The sequence below is a fragment of the Spea bombifrons genome, chromosome 3 (genome assembly GCF_027358695.1).
Source record: "Spea bombifrons isolate aSpeBom1 chromosome 3, aSpeBom1.2.pri, whole genome shotgun sequence".
Lineage (NCBI taxonomy): Eukaryota > Metazoa > Chordata > Amphibia > Anura > Pelobatidae > Spea > Spea bombifrons.
This window is the reverse complement of record NC_071089.1, coordinates 52,859,765-52,886,910: the sequence shown is the minus strand read 5'-3', so window position 1 is coordinate 52,886,910 and position 27,146 is coordinate 52,859,765. Positions and strand designations below refer to the sequence as shown.

Here is a 27,146-nt window from a genome sequence, read left to right as displayed (position 1 = left end):
GGTTCATGGATACGATCTTAACAGCCACATTCCTGAGCACTTTGGGCCTGTGCTCGACGTGGTGACCTCAACTGTCTCAAGGCAGCGTCTCCATACTGAATGCCGGAGCCCATCCTTTCTGGGTCTAGTTCACCTGAATGAAAAATAAAAGCATAGACCTAAATAAGATTCCTTGTACTAACACCCACGCAGGAAAGTTTAATCGCACGGTTAAGTGAAGGATACCACGCAATCGAATATATTAATAATTTATAGTACAGAAAAATGTATTCAGCCTCTCAATTAGTAGCGAAACGTTCCTTAATCACTTAAAAGTTATGCTTAAATGTGTTACGATTAATATTTCTGTTCCATTTACATATTGTCAGTCAGCATCTGCATTTTTGCTGTTTGTGTTGTAATTTTCCTCTCATTTACTGTACCCACGCAAATTATTTATGTATTATTTCTTTAGATACCATTATTTTGATCATATCATATGATTTACTAAAAAAATAAAATATGGCGAAAAATTGAAAAACAAACTTTTTAAACAATATTTTACTCATTTACAAAAGCTAATTAAGACAAAAAATCTGCTAAATAGATTCTAATATGTGTCCTGAATTTGAATTTCAGGAATTTGTCCTGGAATACCCAATGTATTGCATTCTACACTATTTTTTTTCTTATTTTCTACTTATGTATATTTCTAGCAGGGGGGTCAAAAGGTGTTTGGACACCCATTTTTTTAATGTTTATATATTATATATTATATATATATATATATTATCTATATCTATATATATATATATTCCTTGGAACTGGATGTCATGGTGAGTCTCATGCGGATATGCTGAATTATATCGCTTCAGCATGACAATTGTCGTTAACTGTATGATTTTCATACATGTGTCTTGCAGGTCATTTGTCACAAAGGGGTTAACATGCCATATGTTTAATGGTAAACAAAATAGTAACCCAAAACCACTAATAAAAAGTTATTTCATGGTTCAGATATCATGAATTTACAGTTGTGTTAAATATTCTCACCCTGTTTGATTTTGTGCATTTTTAGTATTCTTGGCATTGAAGATTATTAGATCTGACAACGATTACACCCAATGCCTCTGTGTGAAATAGTAATCAGTCACCTCCTTAGACTAAAAACCTAGTTACAGTGTTATTATGCTGCATTAGACGATTCATGGTCTTTTTAACATCAATGTTTGTTAAGATGGTGGAGCCATGAAGGTTTCTTTTAGCAGGTAAAAGAGATGCCTGCAAATTTCTACTCCTTTCTGACGTCAGGGCTGGTTTTGTATGTTGCTGTTTGAGAGATTTTGCCAGGATGATCACTATTGGGGATGTTCACTTCTGTCCTAAACCTTGGACTATTTGGTCAATATGGCTCTGACGGTGGTCTGCTAGAGCCCAAGAAATGGCATAATATGTTTTCATCGATGCTTCCCCTATATATTACATCCCACAAAATTATCAGAAAATTATTATTCATTGTGACAAATATGCAATGCAGAAAGTTCTAAGTTTCTCTCTATTACCTGATTCAATTTTATTTAAAATTTTTCTTGCACACTGTACAAATGCTTCCTCCACATTTTCTCCTGTTAGCGCGCTGGTTTCCAAAAACATTAGTTCTGAAGAAACATAAGAGAAGATGTAAAGAGAAATTAGCCCAGTCAGATCAGTGATTGACTGAAAATTGCTGCAACCTTCACAACTTTTAACATAATAAAACACTACTAATTAATACTATCTGTATCTTGAGCTTTTGTTTGCTTTGTGCAATTCTCTTTAATATATTTAGTTAAAAACACAAACGACTAAAGCAGAGATCTGGCTCTCTTATGGACAATATCTCCGAGGGCCTTCAGCCACAATGATGATGAGGGTGCATAAATACATACACATTAATACAAAAGGTAACCTAAACAAAACTACAAACACTGGCCTGGCTTCTCCAAAAAATGTGTCTTGATGCTTAAAGCATTAAATGATGTACCTGTAGGACACCGTAATTAATTAAGGAGATTCGTTATAACTCACCGTTTTCTTGTGCAAATCGAGAAGCTTCTAAAAATGTGACTTCTCGGTCAGCATCTAAATCTTTTTTGTTCCCACACAGAATAATTACAATATTTTGGCTAGCCAGCATTCGTGCATCTGTCAGCCAGTTGGTAAGAGCATTATAGGTTTCTCGGCTGGGGAAAAAAAATGTATAAATATAATAAAAAATAATGATTATAAACATATGCACAATTAAGTACCTATTTTTTTTATTTCAGACAACCATTTGACAGGTTTTAGACGATGCAAATACACAGTTAATCAGATAAAAAACAATATGTATTTTTTTTTATTAAACAAACTGGGTGTTAAAAATAAACAGCAGAATAAAAAAAACGGAGAAAAATGCACACAGCATGCATGTCAGCTTCCCCCGCAGTCTGTCGCTCTAGAGTTTAGTTTTTTTTCCATACACGTACCAACACTGGAGTTACTAATAGACCCCTCAGGACAAGGTATGTGATGTGTGATGGCAGGGTAATGGTGTTATATGTGTATGTGCGAGTGTGCATGTGTAGGTGTTTATATGTGCTAGTGTGTGAGTGTACATTGGCCTAGTGTGTATTTGTAACTCGAGTGTGCATTAGCGTGAGTGTAAGTGTAAGTGTGTTTATATTACTGGGTCCAGCCCACCAACTTGGTCCCACAAAAACCGTCCCTCTATACCAACAAAGTTTGACTGGCATAAGTGAACAGGCATACTTGGCAGAATAACCAGTGAAAAACAAGGACATTATGTCAAAAGAAAAAATATAGAAGATGCCATTATTAGTAATTAAAAACAAATTAGAAATGCATACAAGAATTTACCTGGTGATATCATAAACAAGCAAAGCTCCAGCAGCACCTCTATAATAACTTCTTGTAACAGACCTAGAAAAAAGAAACAATAGCAAGCAATTCAAGATTATTTGTCAAAATGTTTGTATTGAAACAGCAAAAAAAACCCCCAGAATTTAGGTATACGGTCAAGGTACAACAGTAACACGGCTCTTAATTTTAGTTTATAAACTAAAAATATGCATTCCATTGTTATCAGCTCAGGTTAATGAAATCCAGAAAGCCCAGCACCTACACGGATAACGTTAAAAAGTATTTTTACTGGGTTTTTTCATGGTTCTTTTGCTACCATGTATATGGGAATGATGACAACGACATACATTTACTTACCTGAATCTCTCTTGCCCAGCAGTATCCCATATTTGCAACTTGACATATTTTCCACCAACATTTATGATTTTGGATCCAAATTCTACCCCTATCGTGTGATTTGAGTCTTCTTTAACTGCAGAAATGAAAACGCAAGTAGTAAATATTAATACACAATGTGCCTTTAATGCCTACCCTATTGGAGGAAATAAGAACTAATGCTAAATGTTCTACAGAGGCAGTGGAGAAAGTTTTTAGAAGAATTAATGTAAAACAGAACAAAAGAAAATCTTAAAAAACAAATTTGTGGTCCACATGCCAATGGACAATAAATGATTAACAATCTGAGTCTTATGACCAGCTATATAATGGTATAGGCTAAAGACAGTGGCAACTGCCCAACAATATGGTCACTTATGGACTTAATATACAGTAAGTTCCATCAAGAAGGCCCTATTGAAATAAATGTTTCTTTTGTGGGTTTATAGTCTGACCTCTCCGTCATCCCACTCCCACCAATCCCCATGTTCAATTCATTCCCAAAGGAAAACCTTAGGCCCTTCATTTTCCATTGATAGGATAGCAAAAGTGCAAAAAGCCCTTTAGTCATTAGGGGTTTTAAGAGTTACTTGAAAACGTTTTGGCATTTAACAATACTATAAATATATAGTATAGTATAGGTTCTATATATACATATTTGAAAAGGAAATAGGCATGCTGCTCTGAAATGTAGCGTATGTAATAACGGCCGCTGAATGGCATTTTACTCAGACCAGTTGAACACTAAATACATTCTACTTACATTTCTTTTCAATAAACTGATGGAGAAGGCATGATTTGCCCGTTCCAGCATTTCCAATGACCAAGAACTTGAAAAGGAAATCTGAAATAAAGAACAACCAAAGTAAAAGGAAGGAAGGCATTCGCTAAAGGAAAAGTTTTACCTACAAAAGAACTTCTGGGCTCCGGCTACCCAGAGCCTTCCCTTGTGGGACGCAGCCAGGACTGCACACTGACGTGAGTGGGCGTCCCGCTGACCTCGGTGGGTGGTCTACTGATGTCAGCGGGAAACACCCCCATTTAAAGGAAGAATGGGCAGGGAGCGTGTCAAGACCCTGCTCCTGCGACCCGGAGGATTCGGGTCTTGACCTGGAGAGTTCCCAGGTACGCACATAACCCTTGCTGTACGGTAAAGTTACATTCATGCTAGTTTTTCATTGTCATATTGGTTTATTTTACATACAAATTAAAATTCCCCTCCCCCGCAGCAGGTTTCTATGATCAGCACACTAGTCTTTGAGTGTGCAACCTGTCCTCTCAAAGAATAGTTTATGCAATTGCATCTGTTGATTTATATAGCGCCATCATATTCTCAAGAGATGTACAAAGGGTACACAGGACATAGCAAGTAGTGTATTCAATAACAATCTGAACTTGCAGGAAGGCAAGGAAAGGGTTCTTATTCACACAAGCGTACAATCCAGAAGTGGCTAACAAATTTTGTTCAAGTACTAGGCTGCTGTGAATAAATTCAGGTGTTGGAGGCAATCGGTGGGGATGCCCTGTTTAGCGAAGTCCTGTCCCGAACTAGAAAGGATGCAAAAGGGTGCGGACCAATGGCCTGGTACCTGGTCCTATCTTGTATCTAGTATAGCCTGCACTGTATTAACCTCTACCAATTATGCTGGAAGGCTATTCCATGCACCCACTACACGCTCAATAAAGAAATTCTTCCTGATATTACTTTTAAACATTTCCCCCCTTTAATTTAAGAGACTCTTTAGTTCTCTTGTTGTGGTGGTTTTCCTTGTTTTAAATATTGTTCACCATATTTTATATAGTAAATGATATGATACAACCAAATCATAATGACACCTAAAGAAAACCTTTCTTGTCCTGAAATAATATATAGCTTGTGTGGGTTCAGTAGATGGGAAAGAAGAACATTACAGCTAAACACGAGCACCGCAGAAATGTTAAAACAGCCATTATCAAACTGTTGAACAGTAGTGTGTATACAAGCAGGTGAAACTTTGTGATATTGAAATTTTTCTATTAGATGATTCTCCAAAAACAAAGTGATTTATTCCTGTGGCTCAGAATCACCATAAAGTGGTGGCAATGAGGATCATGGAAAAAACAAAACCCCGTTTCTCTTTATGCGCTTAATATGTACACTTCCACCGGGACAACATCCTACATGATTTAATATTGGATTTTCAATGGAATGTAGCCAGCCACAACTTGCTTCAAAAGAACAATCGTCTTTACAGTCACTAGTGTGCTGTTTCCATTCCTCCCCTGGAGGCTTCCTATGCTTGACTCAGCCTTCCACATCACAAATCAATTTCGCTACTATTAGCTCTAAAAAAAACTTTTACCACCAGACCGTCTCATTCTTACTTCTAAGTATTACAGTAGTTTGAACATATACTGCATACTTCACATAGCACTGAAGTTATACTTTGATATGTGTCCATACTGCATTTCATTTTTAGAGCAGGTTAAACAAGCTACAGTTGCAGAGGTGACAAAGAGTTTTTCTTTTAAGTGACCTTTGCAACTTGTATTAGCAAAGCATGACATATGACGTCAATATAATTACATTTTCGCTACAATATTAATAGGTGTAAATGTTGTATCTCTACCAATTCTCCCGCCTTATCATGGTATTCAGAATGCTTGTGTGAAATTATTTTCAAAACAACTAAACTGGTATGTCCTCCCCTGCTGAAAGCATGACAGTGCTCCTCTGACCTTAATCCTGAATCATTGCATACAAAAGGCTAGGTTTCCATCAGAGATGCTCACAGCACACAATACCGAAGCAGGGTACATCCTCTACTGTATGTCCGAATCCACAATTCATCTTAAATACCAAATTCAAGCTCTATGGGAAAATTTTTGCCAAAAGAATTATCACAATTATGCCAGAACTGAAAGAGAATGACCACATGGGTTTACATCTGGGTGACAACCATTATAGACACCCCATACATTGACACTAGTGAAAAACTCTTTGTCTCCTGATGTCATTGGATGCCATTAAGGCATTTGATTTACATGATACATTTGTACTCCCCACCAATTATATAAAACCAATCCTAGCAAGGGCAGGACAGGCACCTTCTGGTAACACACACTTACACATATGCAGTCATGCTAACACATACACAATCCTGCAAACACACACAAACACTTACAAATAAGCATTCATGCCAACAAACACATTTCTTCTCTTACTCTTTCTGACACTGCCTTATCCTCTCTCACACTCCTTTCTTCCCCCTTTCCTCCCCTCACCCAGTTACCTTCCTGGAGCCTTCTTTTTAGCACCCCAGCTTTTACTGATGGGTCACGTAACTTTACTGTTATCAGACACTGATTCTTCAAGATGAAAAATAAGACAACTGGCCTAGAAGTTGCAGTCCTGTTCCTGCAGGTGCCCCCCTCCTACACGCTGAAACATTTCTTGCCACTGATCAGCTGCTTGAAGCATCCAATCAGAAGCATGAAAACGCGGCCATTGAAAAAACTCCATGTATCCCAAACAACTCAGAGCCCAGGGGAGAGGATGCTGCTGAATCAAAGGTTTTAAGAAGGATGGAGTGTGCATTTAAAGATTTTTTATTATATTTATTTTTCCCATTTGAAAAACATAAGTTACCATTTATGAAATCTGGTTGTAAACCAGTTAAACATTTTAGGTTTCTGCAGACCATAAACAACAAGACAAGTGTTCTGCTGAAGGGAGAATATTTATATAACGTAGGTAATTGCATTTTAAGGAATCTGTTTGTTTTTTGTTACTTAATGTTTCCCTGACAAACTCAGCTCACTGCACCGCTTTAGCGCTCCCCCGCGGGAAACCGTAGGGTGCCAGATTCACAATGGCAGAAGATAAGCAGCAACGAGATGGATCTCTACAAAGGTTGCAGGGGTTGGTGTATGTAGGTGTATACCAGTATATACTGTAGTGTCAGTCAGTGTGACCAGTGGGGGGGTAGCGTATGTTGGTGTGTTCGAGTATGTACTGTAGTGTCGGTCAGTGTATATATATATATATATATACTGCATTGTAGTGACAGATTCAGTGTGACGTGTGCATAGTTTTTATATGTGTATAGTGTTACCAGTGTGTGCATGTATACGAGTGGAGAGTTACCATGTATGGTGTTGTGTATGTTACAGTATGGCATTAGCATAAATGTCAGGATATAGGGTGTGTATTACTGTATGGTGTTAGCATGTGTGTACATGAGTGTAGAACGTTAGCGTTTATGTTACCGTAAGGTGTTCATGAGTACTGTTAAACCAACAGATCAAGCAGGATCAAATCTTTAATGGGCCAAGTTCATTATGACATTGCATGCAAAGCTAGTATATTCTTAGCCCAAAAGACATAAAGGAGAACTATAATATTTGGAGACTGCTGCATATTAGTCTTTGGAAGGTGTTCTTGCTCTGTTATCTTAGCTTAATCTAGTTTAATTGGATAAGCAGGGCTTTTTTAACACTGACATAAAAAGCTTGGTGTCGTGCTTAAGAAGACAAACTAACCCAAAACACAAAAGTTGCCTACTATGGCAAACTCTAGGTATGCAGATACAGAGAGTGTATTGAACTATAATAAAAATAAAGCACATTACTGCATACAGAACTCTAACGCATAATTTAATTTTTTACATGGTACTATCTCTTTAATAATTTCTGTGCACCATCTGGAGACACCAATTATGACATAGGGCAGTTGTTGTGACATCACTGACCGTTGATTGTGTAACGGCTGAGCTACTGGCTAGAAGCTCACACTAGCACTCAGCTTGGCAGAAGACAATGTCTCCTGTTCATCTGCGCTTGTTGTTTTTGGTTCTGCTGGCTTCAAATGTCTTGGCTATGCCACTTCACATGAGGCACAGCAAAGGGCATAACACCACCCCAAAAGAAGAGGGAGCACAAGGTAAAGTGACAGAAACCCGCTCTATAAAGGACACCCTTAAAAAAGTGGCAATATACTGTGCTATAGGTGCGGGACTGCTGCTTGTGCTCATATGCGGCTGCTTCTGCCTTCTACGTCGCTGTTTTTACAAACACAGAGACAAAATCCAGCAGATCACGGAAGGCTATGGCCAACCGAAAGAGGAGGATTACAATGGTGATGATGATACTGACAGTGATAATGATGGTGACAGCGATGATGATAAGTAATAGCAACAATGTTGAGATCCCAGTATTCAATAATTGAAATTGCTACTCTTCCACAAAAGAAAACCCAATTGCTCAGCTGCTTTTGCTGCAAGGAAAACAAGGCAGCGGTACACCTTGGCTCTGGATCACCTTCCTTCCAACCATCATCACAACAGAAGACCACCCTACAGTCAACTAAAATCTGGGCTCTTCTACGAGGCATCCTCAAGTGCATAGAAGCGACCATTACCCTGTTTATGCACTCATAGATAGATAACTGATGTTAGAATTAGGTGCAGAATATGCACATTTTCTTGTATTTCTTGTTGCATATAATACATTGTTTAAAATATTTGAGAGTCAGTGTTTCATTTTATTTACTGTTTGTGTGAACTATTACAGAAGAAATTTTCTTCAAAAGGAAAACCAATGTTATATATATGATTTAAAAAGATTTAGATTCAGCATCCAAATACATGGGGGTAGGTTTGAATTTGCCTGCCTGTCCAGTCCCCTTTTATTTCTAAGTCACCCCATGCTCATTGGGTGGCACAGGGTACCCTAAACAGTACCATGCGCCTGACAGGGACCTAGCCGCAAATTCATGGACCTGTATGGCGGCTAGGAACCATGGCAATGACTGTCGACAATTGGAATTGTGTCGTTCCAGACATCCGTGGTTCCACTGTGTCGCTCTTTTGGTATTAAGACTACGCTCATGGTAGGGAACACTCGGTGGTGGTTACGGAGAGGCAGTTCATTTGGGAACCCTGGTTTTATTACCGATCTTTAGGACCGGGGTTTACCTAGCCGTGTCTATGGAACTCTGGCTCGGTTACCGTGCAGACCATTCCCGGGCCGTTTCCGACTCTGTCGCTCTGGGTTCTGACATTGGATTGCATCGCTTTTTAGAACATAACATCCTTGGACCCCAAGCTCTCCACCGGTACCCTGGGATTGACACTGCTCCCTCGGGATCATCCCGAAATAGTGAACCTTTGTCAGGTGGGAATTGCTGGCCATAGATCTGTACGGATGCGCCAGACTGTCTGGTGGTTAACAGGACCTCTAACCATTTTTAAAAAAATATATATAAAAAATACATATAAAAAAATAAAAAACCTTACATCTCATTGCCCTAACACAACATCTCCTGCCCCCGTTTACAACCCCCAAACCCATTAAGCCATAAGCATAAGTGCTGGGAAAGTATGGAAAATCTACATAAATTAGGTATTTCTGAAATCAGGACAGTTGAATTGATAAACTTGGAGGGGATTTTCCATCACTTTATCTAATTTTGTGAGTCAGAGGGAAATGGTTTTTTTTCTAATTTTTGCTAGTTTTTACTAAATTTCTCATTCTAAATTTTCAGCTAATCATCTAATTATGGTATCAAAAGAAAGCTCTATCTCTCCTTGAAAAAAACAATATATAGTTTACATGGTTACACTATTCACAGAAAAACAGAATAATCACTGAACCGACATTGCTCCGGGACTTGAGGTACCCAAAACCCCAGGGATGTTATTTGTATCTGTGTATCTGTATCTATTCAGCCCAGATGCTTAGCGATGCCACTCAGGTAAAGGTCGCGGACTTACAACAGGACAAAGCGAGAGCGCACGCAGTGGATGAGCCGTCCCAGTAAGAAACAGTATTTGCAAATCTTTGAGAGTGCGGTCTACAAAGACTCGAGGAGGCCAGCTGGGCGACGGTTGGGGAAACCCTTGCAAGCATACAAGGCCATCTCCGACGAGGACAGTGCAGACTACGGAAGGGTGAAGATAAGCCATTACACCAGAGGTGCACAACCACTCACGGAGGCTGTATTATAGCTCATCTTGTTGGAGCAGTTTTAAGATCGGGTCTCTGCAGCAGTATGACACCCATAGGCAATCTCCTTGACAAACATCCATGCGGAGACTACGACCAATGCCCTACTATGGATCTTGGCCAGGGTAGGCTTTCCCTGGGAAATTATCTCAGATCAGGGGATGCAGTTTACAGCTGAGAAGGTACAGTAGTTTTGGAAGCTGTGTGGCATAAAACCTTTGCACAGCGCTCCTTGTCACGCCCAGGCGAACGGACTGCGTGAGGGGTTTAACAGGACCCTAAAGCAACTTCTTTGGACGTTCGCTACCACTCACAGGGACTGGGAGAAATATTTACCCCATCTCTTATTTGCATACTGGGAGTCAACTGGGTTCCCTTCTTTTGAATTGGTGTACAGGAGGCTGGTACGGAGGTCCCTAGACTTGCTAAGAGCCACTGGGAAGGGAAGGGGAGGTGGGGTCCGAAGGGACCCCAGTAGTAGAGTATGTCCTGGTCTTCAGGGACCGAAACTGACCAACATGGTGCGGGAGACCACGCAGAGACAACAGAAGCGGTGGCAGTTCTTGTCCTAGACCCCACCAAAACATACAAGCTGCAGGCCACTTGGCACTGACCTTATCAGGTAGCTGCCATCTGTGCCCCTGCAGAGGAAGACTCAGAGAGGAAAGGGCAGGCAGGTGTAGAGGCTATTCACCTTATGGACCAGCTAGAGGTGACTCTGAAACAACAAGTTAGACAGGCGCTATTACAGCACCAGGAAATGTTCTCCACCGCCTCTGGGGATACTGCTGTCACAGTGGGCCAGAGGCAGCCACCCATGTGGCAAGCTACCTACCGGGTCCCCAAGGCAGTTAGGGAGGGTGTGCGGAGTGAGATCAGGGAGATGCTCGAGGTGGGAGTCATCCAGCCATCCAACAGCCCCTGGGCTTCCACAGTAGTACTAGTCTCAAAGCGGGACAGAACAACCCTGCTTCTGCATGGACTACCGTAAACTGATGGATCGAACCACGACCGATGCCAACTTCATATCCCGAGTGGATGAGCTACTGGACAGTTTCACCCGTGGGGAAAAATTCCTCACCATCCTTGACCTGTGTGAAGGGTACTGGTAAATTCTGCTGGCCTCAGAAGCAATTCTGAAGTAAGCATTCATACCCCTTTTGGCCTGTTCGTTTAAAGTCATGCTATTCTGGATGAAGAATGCCCCGGCGACATTAAGGTGAATGATAGAGCGGCTCATCGATGGTCTCCAGGACTTTGCCTGTGCATACCTGGATGACAACGCAATCTACAGCAACACTTTTACAGTAGGCACTATGCATTCCGGTATGAAGCATTCTTCTGACTTTGGCCAAAACGCAGATTCGTCTATCAGACTTCCAGTGAAGCGTGATGTATCACGTCAGAGAACAGGTTTCCACTACTCCAGAGCCCTTTGGTGGCATGCTTTACCCCACTCTAGCCGATGTTTGGCATTGTGCATAGTGACCTTCGGCTTCTGTGCAGTTGCTCAGCCATGGAATACTCTTGCGAAGCTCTTAAAGCACAGTGTTTGTACTGATGTTGCTTCCAGAGGCAGTTTGGAAATCTGTGGTAAGTGATCCTACCGAGAACGAATGATTTTTATTTGCTATGTGCTAGGGCTGCAACAACTAATCGATAAAATCGATAATAATCGATAATGAAATTCGTTGCCAACGAATTTCATTATCGATTAGTTGAATCGATTATAAAATGAGGGTTTTTTCAGAGCAAACGCTCTGAAAAATACCCCTCATTATATAATCCGTTTGTACCAGTCCCTCCCTGTAATCACTGTGACAACTGGCCCCGCCCCCTCCTTCTCCCAGAAGGCCAAAACCACATGGCTGTGACACTCATCTAACTGTAAGTATAAAATTAATATTTGGGCTGCTGAAAGTTAGGGGAGGTGGGGGTTAATTTAGGGGCAGTTATGGTTAATGGGGTGTTTAGGGTTAATTTAGGGGCAGCTATGGTTAATGGGGTGTTTAGGGGCAGTTATGGTTAATAGGGTGTTTAGGGTTAATTTAGGGGCAGCTATGGTTAATGGGGTGTTTAGGGTTAATTTAGGAGCAGCTGCGGTTAATGGGGTGTTTGGGGTTAATTTGAGGCAGTTCTGGTTAATGGGGTGTTTAGGGTTAATTTAGGGGCAGTTTTGGTTAATGGGGTGTTTAGGGTTAATTTAGGGGTAGTTATGGTTAATGGGGTGTTTTGGGTTAATTTAATAATGAGGACTGAGGGTTAATTTGATTAATTTAATAAAGTTAACTTAAGGTGCAGTTAGATATTAAGGGGGGCAAACTAAGGGGAATCTAAATCCTGGGGGCAGTGACGATTAACCCAGTACTTATTTATTAAAGTATGGTGTCAGTGTGATGCGAACGGGTCTGTGACTCTATGAGGGGACTATAAGATATCTGGGGGGTATAAGGCATATACAGTATATAAGGCATATGTGGGGAGGGCAGTGTGGCATGTCTGGGGAGGACGGAGTGGTGTGTCAGGGTGTATAAGGCATATCTGGGGCCACAGTGGCATATCTGGGGGTAGAGTGGAGTGGCATATGTGGGGAGGGCAGCGTAGCATGTCTGGGGAGGATGGAGTGGTGTATCAGGGGGTATAAGGCGTATCAGGCACAGTGGCATATGTGGGGGTGGAGTGGCATATGTGGGAGGCAGCGTGGAGTGGCATATGTGGGAGGCAGCGTGGAGTGGCATATGTGGGGGTACAGTGGGGTGGCATATGTGGGAGGCAGCGTGGAGTGGCATATGTGGGAGGCAGCATGGAGTGGCATATGTGGGAGGCAGCGTGGAGTAGTATATGTGGGAGGCAGCGTGGAGTGGTATATGTGGGAGGCAGCGTGGAGTGGTATATGTGGGAGGCAGCGTGGAGTGGTTTATGTGGGAGGCAGCGTGGAGTGGTTTATGTGGGAGGCAGCGTGGAGTGGTATATGTGGGAGGCAGCGTGGAATGGTATATGTGGGAGGCAGCGTGGAATGGTATATGTGGGAGGCAGTGTGGAGTGGTATATGTAGGAGGCAGCGTGGAGTGGTATATGTAGGAGGCAGCGTGGAGTGGTATATGTGGGAGGCAGCGTGGAGTGGTTTATGTGGGAGGCAGCGTGGAGTGGTTTATGTGGGAGGCAGCGTGGAGTGGTATATGTGGGAGGCAGCGTGGAGTGGTATATGTGGGAGGCAGCGTGGAGTGGTATATGTGGGAGGCAGCGTGGAGTGGTTTATGTGGGAGGCAGCGTGGAGTGGTATATGTCGGAGGCAGCGTGGAGTGGCATATGTGGGAGGCAGCGTGGAGTGGCATATGTGGGAGGCAGCGTGGAGTGGTTTATGTGGGAGGCAGCGTGGAGTGGTTTATGTGGGAGGCAGCGTGGAGTGGTATATGTGGGAGGCAGCGTGGCATATGTGGGAGGCAGCATGGAGTGGCATATGTGGGAGGCAGCGTGGAGTGGCATATGTGGGAGGCAGCATGGAGTGGCATATGTGGGAGGCAGTGTGGAATGGTATATGTGGGAGGCAGCGTGGCATATGTGGGAGGCAGCGTGGAGTGGCATATGTGGGAGGCAGCGTGGAGCGGCATATGTGGGAGGCAGCGTGGAATGGTATATGTGGGAGGCAGCGTGGCATATGTGGGAGGCAGCATGGAGTGGCATATGTGGGGGCTGGTTGGGAAATAAAGACAATAAATGCATTTTATCATTTTTTTTTATTCTGCTGTTTGTATTTAACATCATTTGTTTAGTAAATTATTTTAAATAAATGAAAAATTTACATTCATTTTTTTTTATCCAATTAATCGATTAATCCACAAAATAATCGGCCAACTAATCGATTATGAAAATAATCGTTAGTTGCAGCCCTACTATGTGCTTCAGCAGTGAGTGTGCCTGGTCTACCACTTCATGGCTGAGCTGTTGTTACTCCTACACACTGCCACATCCAGTGGACTTGAGCAGATCTAGAGGGCACAATGTCACAAACTGACCTGTGGCAATACGTCTATACGCTCCATCAGCAAAACTTACATACACTCTGATCAGCAATTTGTTCCATGCAGTTTCTTTTTAATTTTATTACACTGCCCTTTACCCCTTCAGTCCCCTATGGGTATACCGGTAGGTCCATAAAATGCATCTCAAGAATGCCTTATCGATGTACCGGTACGTCCTTCTTGCACCGGCAAGGACACATTGTTTGACAGCCTGGGCTCCCCCTAATCGCCTATAACAGCTGCTGCTCGAGTGCCAGAAATCTGCTAAAGTTTTAAATGCCCAATCGCACGATCGAGCATTCCCGTTACGGGTCGCATCACTTCTGATGTCACCTGGAAGATCATCGAAGGACACAATATCCCCTGCAGGGTCTGCATTGCTCCGATGAGGCACTAATCACAAACACTGATCTCTATGCAAGTCTACGTAGGGGGATCGCAGGGAGGAGAGTGAGAAACCATGTTTCTCACATGCTGAAACACAAATACATTTTTTTTGTGATTGTTTTTAACAATAAAAAAAGTCTCTAAAATAATACAATAAATAATCATAATAAAAAAAACAGAGTGAGCTAAGCGTTGTAGGTGAGAAAAAAAAGCGCAGGAAAACATTTTTGCAGCTAACTTTGAGTGATTGGAGGTCAAATAGCTGCATGAAGAATGCCCAAATACCCCTGATACGATAGTCTGGGTTGTCTGCTTTGAAGAAATATATCACATGCAGCGAGGTATATTCAGTCAAAAAAATCTCCTGTATCCAAGGGGGCGCTGCAGAATTAATGGGCATAAGAAGGATGAAGTGTCCATTTAAAGATTTTCAATATATTCAGATTTCCCATTTGAAAAAAATAAGTTACCAATTAAGTAACCTGGTTTTAACCCAGTTTAACATTTCAGGTTTCTGCGGACCATGTTCTGCCCAAGGGAGAATAATATTTATAAAACATAGAACCTGTGTTTATTTTTGTTATTTAATGTTTCCCTAAAGAACTCAGCCCACTGGAAAGATAAATGTCCTATCTGTCTACCCTTCAGACATAAGGTCAGCGACATCAAACGAATCCAGCTAGTTCCATTACAGATAAAAAAAAAAGGCTTTTAAAACAATGTTTGGCAGTAAAATCAGCATTAATAATTTAGCATCCAACACAATAATTAGAAAAATCAATAAATTACAAATAAAAAAAAATTACTGCCACTCTCACCACACTTAGATTATTTCTGACATCCATAGCAAATTACTTGTATGTTTATATAATGTTAAAACTCTGTACTTACCTATATCCCAAAAAGCGGCACTCTTGTAAACACAACCTTATTATGAGAGCACATCGAATCACACTAACCTTCTAGCGGAAGGACACACAGTACCTGGTCTGTATGCTCTACCTGCATTAGTTTTTACTTTTCTAGAAAAGGCCTCTTCACATTGACAGCAAGGACAACGCTATCGAGTTACAAAAACCGTGCAATAAAGATACATATGAGACAAATAAAAATGACATTGCAACTACTACTCAGAATTCAGTAACACAATGTACAGATTGAAAGGGTGATAGGAGAGCACATATGTTTATTCTTCTTGTAATGAACTGAACAAGATTTTATATTCAACAGATAAGACATTGCCTGAATTTCACTCATGAACACTAAATCATGTAAGCCATGGCTTTTTTGTGTTCAAGGTATGGAAATAAACTATGTTTACTTCACCGTCCCTCCTCTTAAATCCAAGTAGGGGTTTCACAAGTGGTGCCTGCAATTTGTCTGAACATGGTCAGTGCGTATGTACGTGTGCCTGCAGGGGCGCGTGAAGAGGGTGCATAACTGCAGGATCACATAAGTTGCATTACTTGACCCCAATTAGCCTCGATTAGCACTGCAACCGATTTAGCGCACCCTGCAGGAAAGTGTAGGGTGCTGGATTCAAAATGGCAGAAGATAAGCAGCGACGTGGCAGGGGGGGGGGTAGTGTATGTAGGTGTGTATGAGTATGGACTGTAGTGTCAGTGTATATGTAATGACTTCTACTACAAAAAAATTGAACCAGGACCCCACCAGGGAATATACAGAAGATCTTATTAAACTAATCAGATCCTTCGCAAAACACATGCAACAAGAATTATCCTGAAATAGGGACCTTCTACATGCTGCCCAAAATCCACAAGCCAAGAAACCCAGTAAGACCCATTATTACAGGTATGGGAACTCTTACTGAACCAATTTCTGGCCTCATAGAAAACATTCTTAAGCCCCTAGTTAGCTTTATACAAGACACCACAGATTTTCTTAATAAACTGAGCCACTAACCTACCTGCCAATACTATACTTGCTACCATGGACAAATACGACAGTGAATCTATCACCAAGCTCATAGAATTTATACTTACGCACAACTATTTCAATAACACTAAACTACAAATGACCGGGACAGCCATGGGCACCAACATGTCACCGCAACATGCCAATATTTTCATAGCCGACCTGGAACAGAGATTCCTAGCCACTCACCCCCATAAACCACATAAATATTATCGTTATATCGACATAAAGAGAAGAAAAGCTTTCAGAATTCCATAAATCTTTCAATTCATTCCACACATCTGTAAAATTGAAAATTAATTTCTCAAAACAGTGTGAGCTTCCTGGGCTGTGCCATAACCGTCACCGCTGGCTCACTCCACTTTTCTGTGTACAGAAAACACACAGACAGGTACAATTCAAGCTGTCATCCCAATCACACTAAAGGTGTTATCTACAGCCAAGCCATCAAATACCACCGTATTTGCTCTAACACTCAGGACCGAGACAAACACCTTACTCCTGTACATCAGCAAACGTGGTGTACATGATACAATGTTCTGCATGTGACAAAAGGTGCTACATTGGAGAAACAGGGCTTAAGCTGCACCTCAGAATGAACCTACACAGAAGCTCCATCAAAAACCATGAGGAAAACAAATATTGCACCCCAGTTGGACATCATTTCACACAGAATAATCACTCCATCTAAAAACTTAAAAGGAATTTTAAAGGCTCTCAGGAAAGGAAAACATTTAAGATGAAAATAACATATTTCAACACCATATAAAGAGGGTCTTAATGCGGATTCTGGTTTCCTAACACACTACCAGAACTTCATATGGCCATTCATCTTAATGTTCAATATGTGTCTAATTGCTGTTATTGTCTCTGATGTGTTAATATGTTTATTGGTTTCCCTAGGTTTATTTGTTCTGTCCTTTGGTTATCTCTATACCTCTCTGCATTCTTCACCACCAGGCCAATTATTTATGACACCCCACTCAACCCCCCCACCCCACCCTTCTCTTATACCAGGGGCGTCCAACATGCGGCCCGCGGGCCAAATGCGGCCCGCGAGACCTCGAGGTGCGGCCCGCGTAAGATCGGCAGCCAGGGCAACCGATCTTACGGGAGCCGCACCTCAAGCCCTGCTACTTACTTGTGGGAGGGTCTTCTGGACTGCACACAGAGGAAGCGGAGTTCACGTGACATCCTACTTCCTCTGTGCTTTAGCAGAGAAGGCAGAGGGAGGCCGCGCCCCCTGCTGAAGTCTGTAAGCGGCATCGAGGAGCTGCAGAGCAGGTAAGGGGGTGGGGAGGGTGTTTGAATGAGTGTGTGTGATTGAGGGAATGAATCTGTGAATGAATGATTATATGAATAAATGAGTGTGTGTGTGATAGCATGGATGTGTAACTGCTGGAACCTAGGCATGATGGGACTGTGATTGCTGTTAGCAATCACACTCCTATCATGCCAAGTCAGCCAGTACATGCCAAAAACCTGGCCAGCTGCCCTCCTTCTGTATTGATGCTGCCAGAAGTATGGGGTCTGCACTTACAGCCACCCTGTACCAGCATGTACTGGCTGACTTGGCATGATAGGAGTGTGATTGCTAACAGCAATCACAGTCCCATAATGCCTAGGTTCCAGCATTTACTGGATGGATGTGTAAGTGCTGGAACCTAGGCATGATGGGACTGTGATTGCTGTTAGCAATCCCACTCCTATCATGCCAAGTCAGCCAGTACATGCTGAAACCTGGCTAGCTGCCCCCCTTGCGTATTGATGCTGCCAGCAGTATGGGGTCTGCACATCACTTACAGCCACCCTGTACCAGCGTGTATTGGCTGACTTGGCATGATAGGAGTGTGATTGCTAACAGCAATCACAGTCCCATCATGCCTAGGTTCCAGCATTTACTGGATGGATGTGTAAGTGCTGGAACCTAGGCATGATGGGACTGTGACTACTGTTAGCAATCACACTCCTATCATGCCAAGTCAGCCAGTACATGCTGAAACCTAGTTAGCTGCCCCCCTTGTGTAGTGATGCTGCCAGCAGTATGGGGTCTGCACATCACTTACAGCCACCCTGTACCAGCATGTACTGGCTGACTTGGCATGATAGGAGTGTGATTGCTAACAGCAATCACAGCGAGCACAGTCCCATCATGCCTAGGTACCAGCATTTACTGGTTGCCTGGGTTGCCAGCATTTACTGGTTGCCAAGTCATATTGCTAATTTTGTCCAGTTGTGTGTTACCTACTTTTATTAAAAATGTGAGTTTTTAGTATTATTTTTAAAGGTGGGGGCCATTTTCGGTTTTGGCTAAGTGAACCCTGAATGTTTTGGTCCAGAATTTTCATTGTAGTTCATCCCTAGAATAAATCTAGGGAATCCTGAATTTGCAGTCGCAAAACTTTCTAGGCCCAGAAATCAGTGAGAGGAAGAGTAAAGGTTTTGTGTCATTTTACTTTATTTTAATCTGCATATTTTATTAAAGGCCATATTTTTTGTCACAGTGAAAAATGAGTGCGGCCCGCGCACGTATACAATTCTGATGAAGTGGCCCACTGCAGAAAAAACTTGGACACCCCTGTCTTATACCATCACTTGTTTTAAGTTGTAACCTCATATTGATCAGTACTGCTTCAGATAACTCTGAAGAGAGGATAACTCTTGAAAGCTTGCCTTTTAAATATTATGTTAGTCCAATAACAAAATGTATCACCGCATACCCTGCAATACTCTAAACCCATTTACATATAAATATATATATAGTGCTGGAATCAGTCTATGAGTGTGTGTTTATGCTGTTATGTCTGAGTCAGTTTGTGTGTAAATGTATAGTGCCAGAGTCAGTATGTCTACTGCATTGTAGTGACAGATTCAGTGTATATGTGTGCATAAGGTTTAGAGAACGAAGATTGCAGTATTGATATGTGAATATTTTAGCAAATGTCAAAGTTCCATAAAATCGAACTAATTTGAAATAAATCAGTTTGTCTCAGGGCACAGATCAACACTATCAGATACATGACACAGCCTGTAGTCTTTCGTATCCAGCATGTGTACAATGCAGGGTTGGACAAATCTAAATTCAGAGACAAACCTGAACCAGCTTGGTACTTCCTAGGAGGTAGAATATTTTTTACGAAGCTATAAAGTAAGGGGCTATGGCTATCTGGTTCACTGGATTTGTCAAGCCCTGCAACAAAGCACTTATTTAAAACCCTATTAGTCAGTGTTTTGGCTGTGTAATATGGTTAAAACGATGGTTTATGATGATTATAGTCATGTGGCAAAGAGTGGTTAGCATACAGTAAGTGTGCTTCAGTGGGGCAGAGGGCACATCATTGGATCAGTCTTATACTCACAGCACACTTACTGTTTAACCCTTTTTACTCCCATACATGCCGGTAGTCTCATCCGTGACACCAGGAGCTGGGCAATTTATAACAACTGAAGGGGGGGATGGATGGAGCAAAATTCAAAAAAGTTGACAGTTGCCCTAGAGGGGCCAAATCAAATATCAGATCTAAATCATATAGAGCCCAAAACAGTGGTGCACAAGCAGAGATTTAATTGAACTGTAATAAAAAATAAAGCAACATTTTCTGTTAAAGCACATTACTGTATATAGAACTCTAATGTTTATTTTTTGCATGGTACTATCTCTTTAATAATTCCTGTGCACCCTCTGGAGACACCAATTACAACATAGTGCAGTCGTTGTGACATCACTGACTGTTGATGGAATGACGGCTGTGCTACTAGCTAGAAGCTCACACTAGCACTCAGCTTGGCAGAAGACAATGTCTCCTGTTCATCTGCGCTTGTTGTTTTTGGTTCTGCTGGCTTCAAATGTCTTGGCTATGCCACTTCACATGAGGCACAGCAAAGGGCATAACACCACCCCGAAAGAAGAGGGAGCACAAGGTAAAGTGACAGAAACCCGCTCTATAAAGGACACCCTTAAAAAAGTGGCAATATACTGTGCTATAGGTGCGGGGCTGCTGCTTGTGCTCATATGCGGCTGCTTCTGCCTTCTACGTCGCTGTTTTTACAAACACAGAGACAAAATTCAGCAGATCATGGAAGGCTATGGCCAACCGAAAGAGGAGGATGACAATGGTGATGATGATGGTAACAGCGATGATGATGATGGCGACAGCGATGATGAGAAGTAATAGCAACAATGTTGAGATCCCAGTCTTCAATAATTCAAATTGCTACTCTTCCACCAAAAAAACTCCATTCCTCATCAATTGCTTTTGCCACAAGGAAAACAAGGATCACCTTCATTCCAACCATCATCACAACAGAAGACCACCCACAGTCAACTAAAATCTGGGCTCTTCTACGAGGCATCCTCAAGTGCATAGAAGCGACCATTACCCTGTTTATGCACTCATAGATAGATAACTGATGTTAGAATTAGGTGCAGAATATGCACGTTTTTGTGTATCTCTTGTTGCAGATAATACATTGTTCAAAATATTTGACGAGTCAGTGTTTCATTTTATTTACTGTTTGTGTGAATAACTATTACAAAATATATACTATGCTGCAGATTATCTTAAAATGAAAACCAATGTTTTTTATATGATTTAGTAAGATGTTGATGCAGCATCCACCAAGAATTTGTGAGTAATGTCAGTAACAGGAAGGAAAGGAAACTATCATTTTATACATGAAAAGAGTATATGCACTGCGTGCATAATTATTAGGTAAGAAACCTTCAACCTGAAAATTTAAGAGAGTAAAAGTGAGGTTTTGGCTTTCTTAGGAGAGTATCTATGTGTGCACAAAACTTTTATGCAACTAAACGAAAAACAATGTTTATTTTCATCTATTAACCCCTTAAGGACCGGGCTCATTTTTCGTTTTCTACCCTGTGGGACCGAGGCTGTTTTGACACTTTTGTGGTGCTTGTGTTCAGGTGTAATTTTCTCCTCACCCATTTAGTGTACCCACATAAGTTATATATTGTTTTTTTCAGGACAAGATGGGCTTTCTTCAGATACCATTATTTTGATCGTATCATCTTATTTACTATAAAAAAAATAAAAAAAACATGGTGAAAAATTGAAAAAAAAGACATTTTATGACTTTTATTTGAAAAATCTTTTACTCTCCTAAAAAAGCAAGTAAAAAAACTAGCTAAATAGATTCTACTACTTGTCCTGAGTTTAGAGATACCCAATGTTTTTATGTTTTTTTGCTGTTTTTTGTACGTTATAGGGCAATAAGTACAAGCAGCGTTTTATGATTTCCAAATCTTTTTTTAACAAATCTGGTCATTCTGCCTCCATCTCCTCTTTGGAACATCTTTGAAGCCGGTTAACTCAATTTAACCCATTCAAACCATATATTTTTGAAAACTAGACACCCCAGGGTATTCCAAATGCTGTTATTTTAACCCTTTCCATGCACCAATTATACAACTACACTTTGTCAAACTTTGTAATAATAATTTTTTTTATTTTTTTTTTCCACACAAATTGTACTTTAGTTATAGATATACAGGTTCTGGTATATGTCACTATCAAACAACACCCCAATATGTGTTCAGGAACATCTCCTGAGTACAGCGATACCCCACATGCATGGGTTTGTCAGATTGTTTGGCTGGTAAAAGGCTACTTTTGGGGCATGCGTAATTCAGGTGGTCATTTGGTCATTCTGCCTCCATCTCCTCTTTGGAATATCTTTGAAGCCGGTTAACTCAATTTAACCCATTCAAACCATATACTTTTGAAAACTAGACACCCCAGGGTATTCCGAATGCTGTTATTTTAACCCTTTCCATGCACCAATTATAGAACTACACTTTGTCAAACTTTGTAATAGTAATTTTTTTCACACAAATTGTACTTTAGTTATAGATATACAGGTTCTGGTATATGTCACTGTCAAACAAGCCCCCAATATGTGTTCAGGAACATCTCCTGAGTGCAGTGATACCCGACATGCATGGGTTTGTCGGGTTGTTTCAGATTTAAAATGCCACATTTGGAAAGTGCGCTTTTTTTCTCCATTTTGGTCAGTCTGTACCAATGCCCTATCTGTGAGCTAGGCCACTCCAATTTACCCCATCAGCCATTTTTTTATATATTCGACACCCCTTGGGTATTTGAAGTGCTTTTATTTTAACTCTTTGAGATTTTTGAGAAATTTTAGCACTTGCTCAAAATAATAAACTTTATTTTTTTATTTTTTTAATACTTTTTTTATATTTTTTTTACACATTTTGCTGGTACTGGATGGTTCATCTAGTGACATCACTGCATAATTATTTTTAAATGTTAGCACATTTTTTTTTTTTTTTCCATTTTTTTATTTTTATTTTTTTTTGAATATTTTACTAATCACATAGTGATTAGAAAGCTGGGCTCCATTGACTTGCATGGTTGAATGCAGTACCTGTATTCAACCAGCAAGTGGAGCCAGTTCTCTAGAGGGTCTGGAGACCCTCTAGCGAACTTTTTCGTCTCTATTGTTTTATTTCCCGGGCCGCCGCCATCTTACTTGATGGCGAAGATCACCGGCAGCGGCGGCTGTGACCGCTCTCCGGAGCGGTCACAGCCCACCTAAAGGTAAGTGTTTGGTGTCGCTGGATGCCTCCTGATCGAGGCATTCCAGCGACACCATTTAAGTTTAGGAGGCGATCGTTGATCGCCTCCTAAACGCTTTTAAAACGGGCATCCGCCGCCATACAATGTATGGCGGCTGTTGACGCCCCGGGGAGGGGCCAGACATGGCCCCCGATGCCGATCTCGGCCTTGCTGAATGCCTCGACATCGAGGCATTGCAGCAAGGCCGTTTAAGCGAAGAAAGTGATCATTGATCACTTTCTAAGCTTATTTAACTTTTTGACGGTTCAGGACCGTCAAAGGTCATTTAGTGACCTTCTTGTCATGACGGTCCTGAACCGGCAAAGGTCGCGAAGGGGTTAAAGTGAGAATACTAAACAAAAAACGCAAACTTTACAAACATTTGTGACATTTCCAAAAACAAATGAGTGACCAATATAGCCAACTTTCTTTTCAGTAACAGTTATAAGCCTTCCATTCATGGAGTCTGTCAGTTTCTTGATCGGTTGACGATCAACTTTTTGTGCAGCAGCAACCACAGCCTCCCAGACAATGTTCAGAGAGGTGTACTGTTTTCATTCAGAGTTAATCTGCCGCTTAAAGATGGTCCACAAGTTCTCAATAAGGTTTAGGTCAGGTGAGGAAGGGGGGCCATGTCATAAATCTTTAAGGCCTTTACGCAGTGGAGTACTTCGATGCATGCGATGGAGCATAAAAATCATGGTCTTCTTAAAAGAGGCAGACTTTTTCCTGTACCACTGCTTGAAGAAAGTGTCTTCCAAAAACTGGCAGTAGGTTTGGGAGTTGAGTCCATACACAACCCGAAAAGTTCAAAGTAGCTCGTCTTTGATAATACAGCCCATACCAGTACCCCTCCCTCCACCTTACTGGCATCTGGAGTCGAAGTGGAGCTCTATGCCCATTACTGATCTAGCCACAGGCCCATCCATCTGGACTGTCAAAGGTCACTCATCTCATCAGTCCAAAAACCCTTTCAAAAATCTGTATTCATGTATTTCTTGACCCAGTCTTGATGCTTCAACTTATGTCTTGTTCAGTGGTGGTGGGGTTTCAGCCTTCCGTGCCGTGGCCATGTCTGTGAGCACTGAACACCTTGTACTTCTGGGCACTCCAGGTGGGCTGCGGTTCTGGAATATGACAGCACTGGGGCATAATGGGTTTCTGGTAGCTTCATGTTTGATTCTTCTCAAATCTGTGGCAGTTAACAGTTTTACAATTTTTCACTTTTCAGAGTCGGCTAAATCTCTTTTTCTGCCCATTTTGCCTGGCAAAATGAAGCTGCCTAATAATTATGCACACTTTGACATAGAATGTTCGTCTCCTTAGGCCATACCCTGCCTCATTACACAAATACACATCACCTGATTTGCTTGAATCCAATAAGCATTCAAGTTTACACAGCTTGGAGCTGGAAAATATGCATAGCAATCATGATATGGTCAAAATACTCACTTGCCTAATTGTGCACACGGTGTACATACACATATATACATAAAACTGAGCTTTTTCTTCCCAGTGAAAATGCCTGACATGCAGGTAACGGATAAATATGTATTCATGCAAGTTATATTCTCTTACGTGAACTGGTCAAATCAATGAAGGCTATTGAAAGTGTCTTTACATATTAAAATAATACCATATTGTCTCGCTTATAGGCCGCACTCTAATTTTTCTTAGTAAAAAAACCCACTTAGTGGAATATATATGCTGCCACTCTGCCCTCCCCCAAGACTTACCAAAGCAGACTCCCGGGTGTCTTGCGGGGACATCTACGCAATATGCGTAGGCAACTTCCAGTGCCGGCACCGGAAGTTGTCTACGCATATTGCGTAGATGTCGACAAGACAGATTGTTAAAGCACTTCGAGCAGACGTTGTTTACGCGCATCGCCGCAGCCGGTGAACGTCTGCGTGATGCGCTTAGACAATCTCCTGTGCCGGCACTCCCCCCGTGGGAAGTGCTGGCAGGGGAGGCTGTCTCAGAGTAGGATGCAGGTCCCCTGCAGCACTGTGGGGGATCTGTATCCTAACCCTGCTGCCTGCCCGGCGCCCGGAACTGCATGTCCCAGGCGTCGGGCAATACAAATTGCGTATTCCTCCGCTAGACCCCGAATATAGGCCGCACCCCCACTTTAAGTCTTAAGTTTTTTTTGGCCTATATTCGGGCAAATACAGTACATTCAGCTCTAGCAGGGCGAACTTGTTAGTGTTGGTCCTTCATAATGAATTGCACATGTGCACATGCAAGCTCACACACACAGACGTACACACATGCAAGCTCACACACAAACACACACACACTCATACGTACGTACAAACGCATGCTCTCTCACTCACACACACATACGTACATATACATGCATGCTCACACGTACACACACACACACACACATATATACATATATATATATATATACATATATATATATATATATATATATATATATATCTCGCATCCCCGCTTACCTCCCACCACTCCTGCACCTTTCCCTCTGGCTGCTCACCGTGGGGTGACATGACCCAAACTATGTTTTACATTCAAAATAGTTTAGACAGGGCCCTTTCGAAAATATTTTGAACCGGCACGAGGAGACAGGAAGAAGGGGTCGCACTGGACCCCCTAGAGGCACAGGCTCGGTCACAACTGCGACCCCTGCAGTTACGCCAGTGCTATGTTGCAGCTTTCTCCGAGCCAGCACTGAAGCCGATTGGGGGTAAGTCAACTGAACAAATCTGCAGGACTACTTGCTTCATGGTAGTGAAAGGTACATGCATACGGGGATATTCTGCAGAACCCTTCCATTCTTTTTCAAAAGGGAACACATGAAAATTTAAAGGATAAACATAAAACTGCAGAGGAGTGCCCCTTTAACATAACTACTGTTCTTCGCAAACAATGGGTTTAAGGATGACTCTAAGTCATCTTTCACGGGTAACGCTGGTGTTTACTAGTAGGTACGCATGCTATTGCTCCATCAGCTTGCAAAATGCACATTCAATAGCAGGTGACAGTTGGCACACAACAGAATTCCAACTGGACTTAAGTACTGTTGACATATTACAGCCCACCTGGTTACCGCTGAATACTCCTTAAAGAACTGATATTTTTAGCATCCACAACATAAAAAAAGCACACCATATGTGACATACCATAACACAGATCCAGCACACCTCCCACCACAAACATGCTGCATCTGATCTCTGCGATCATTCTCACTAAGCCAGAGCAGACCTCCTGAGCTGACGTCATCTTAAACATGGTACCCCCCAAGGACCACCATACATTTCTCCTCAGGTTCTGTTACCGTTTATATAACATAGACAGGCTGCCAATCTCTGCAGAGAGTTGTTAAATAGTGTGATTTCACCTGGGGATGTGCCACGGATCGTGGAATTATAGCCACCTATTCTGCGGCCATCTGCTTTGAACACCTGTGAGACCTATCTGCAAATTATCGGACATACCGTGTCCGAATTCACCAGCCTGTCACTGGTGTGCACTGACTGACTGACTGACTGACTGACTGACTGACTGACTGACTGACATACTGAATCAAACCACATCTACAAGCCTACTCCTTCTCCTCGATAGCCTCTTTCAACAGCAACCACAGATCACAACAAGATAACAGATTCCACCGACAAGCCAGGCCCCGCCTCCGTACCGTAAGTCTCTGACATGGCTGTCTGCGACATGTCCGGGATTCCGCTTGCTTTCTCTCTGTCGTTGGGTTCCTTCCTTTTTACGTCAACCACAGGAAAGCTCGGAGCGGCTCCGCTCGTGCCAGCGCAGAGGAGCAGATAAGGAGGTCGGAAACCTGCGCCTTGCTGTCTATGCTCTTCCTTGCATTGTCTTGCCTCCTCCCTTCTCGTGAGCACTCAGGCGCATGCGCTGTCGGCGGACACCGGGCACCCGAGTTCTCGTCCGCAGTCTCAGAATGATAGAAAGTGCGTCATGGATACAC

General features: G+C 42.0%; 1 protein-coding gene across 1 annotated transcript; it reads right to left on the bottom strand.

Moving 5' to 3' along the window:
- RAB4A (RAB4A, member RAS oncogene family) lies at positions 1–27,146 on the bottom strand. Its single transcript, XM_053458500.1, has 7 exons — positions 26,847–27,146; positions 4,019–4,099; positions 3,238–3,352; positions 2,878–2,940; positions 2,047–2,201; positions 1,542–1,637; positions 1–133 (listed from the first exon to the last, which is right to left on the bottom strand). Exons 1-7 carry the CDS (start codon positions 26,875–26,877, stop codon positions 18–20), a joined length of 657 nt encoding a protein of 218 aa, XP_053314475.1. The 5' UTR covers positions 26,878–27,146; the 3' UTR covers positions 1–17.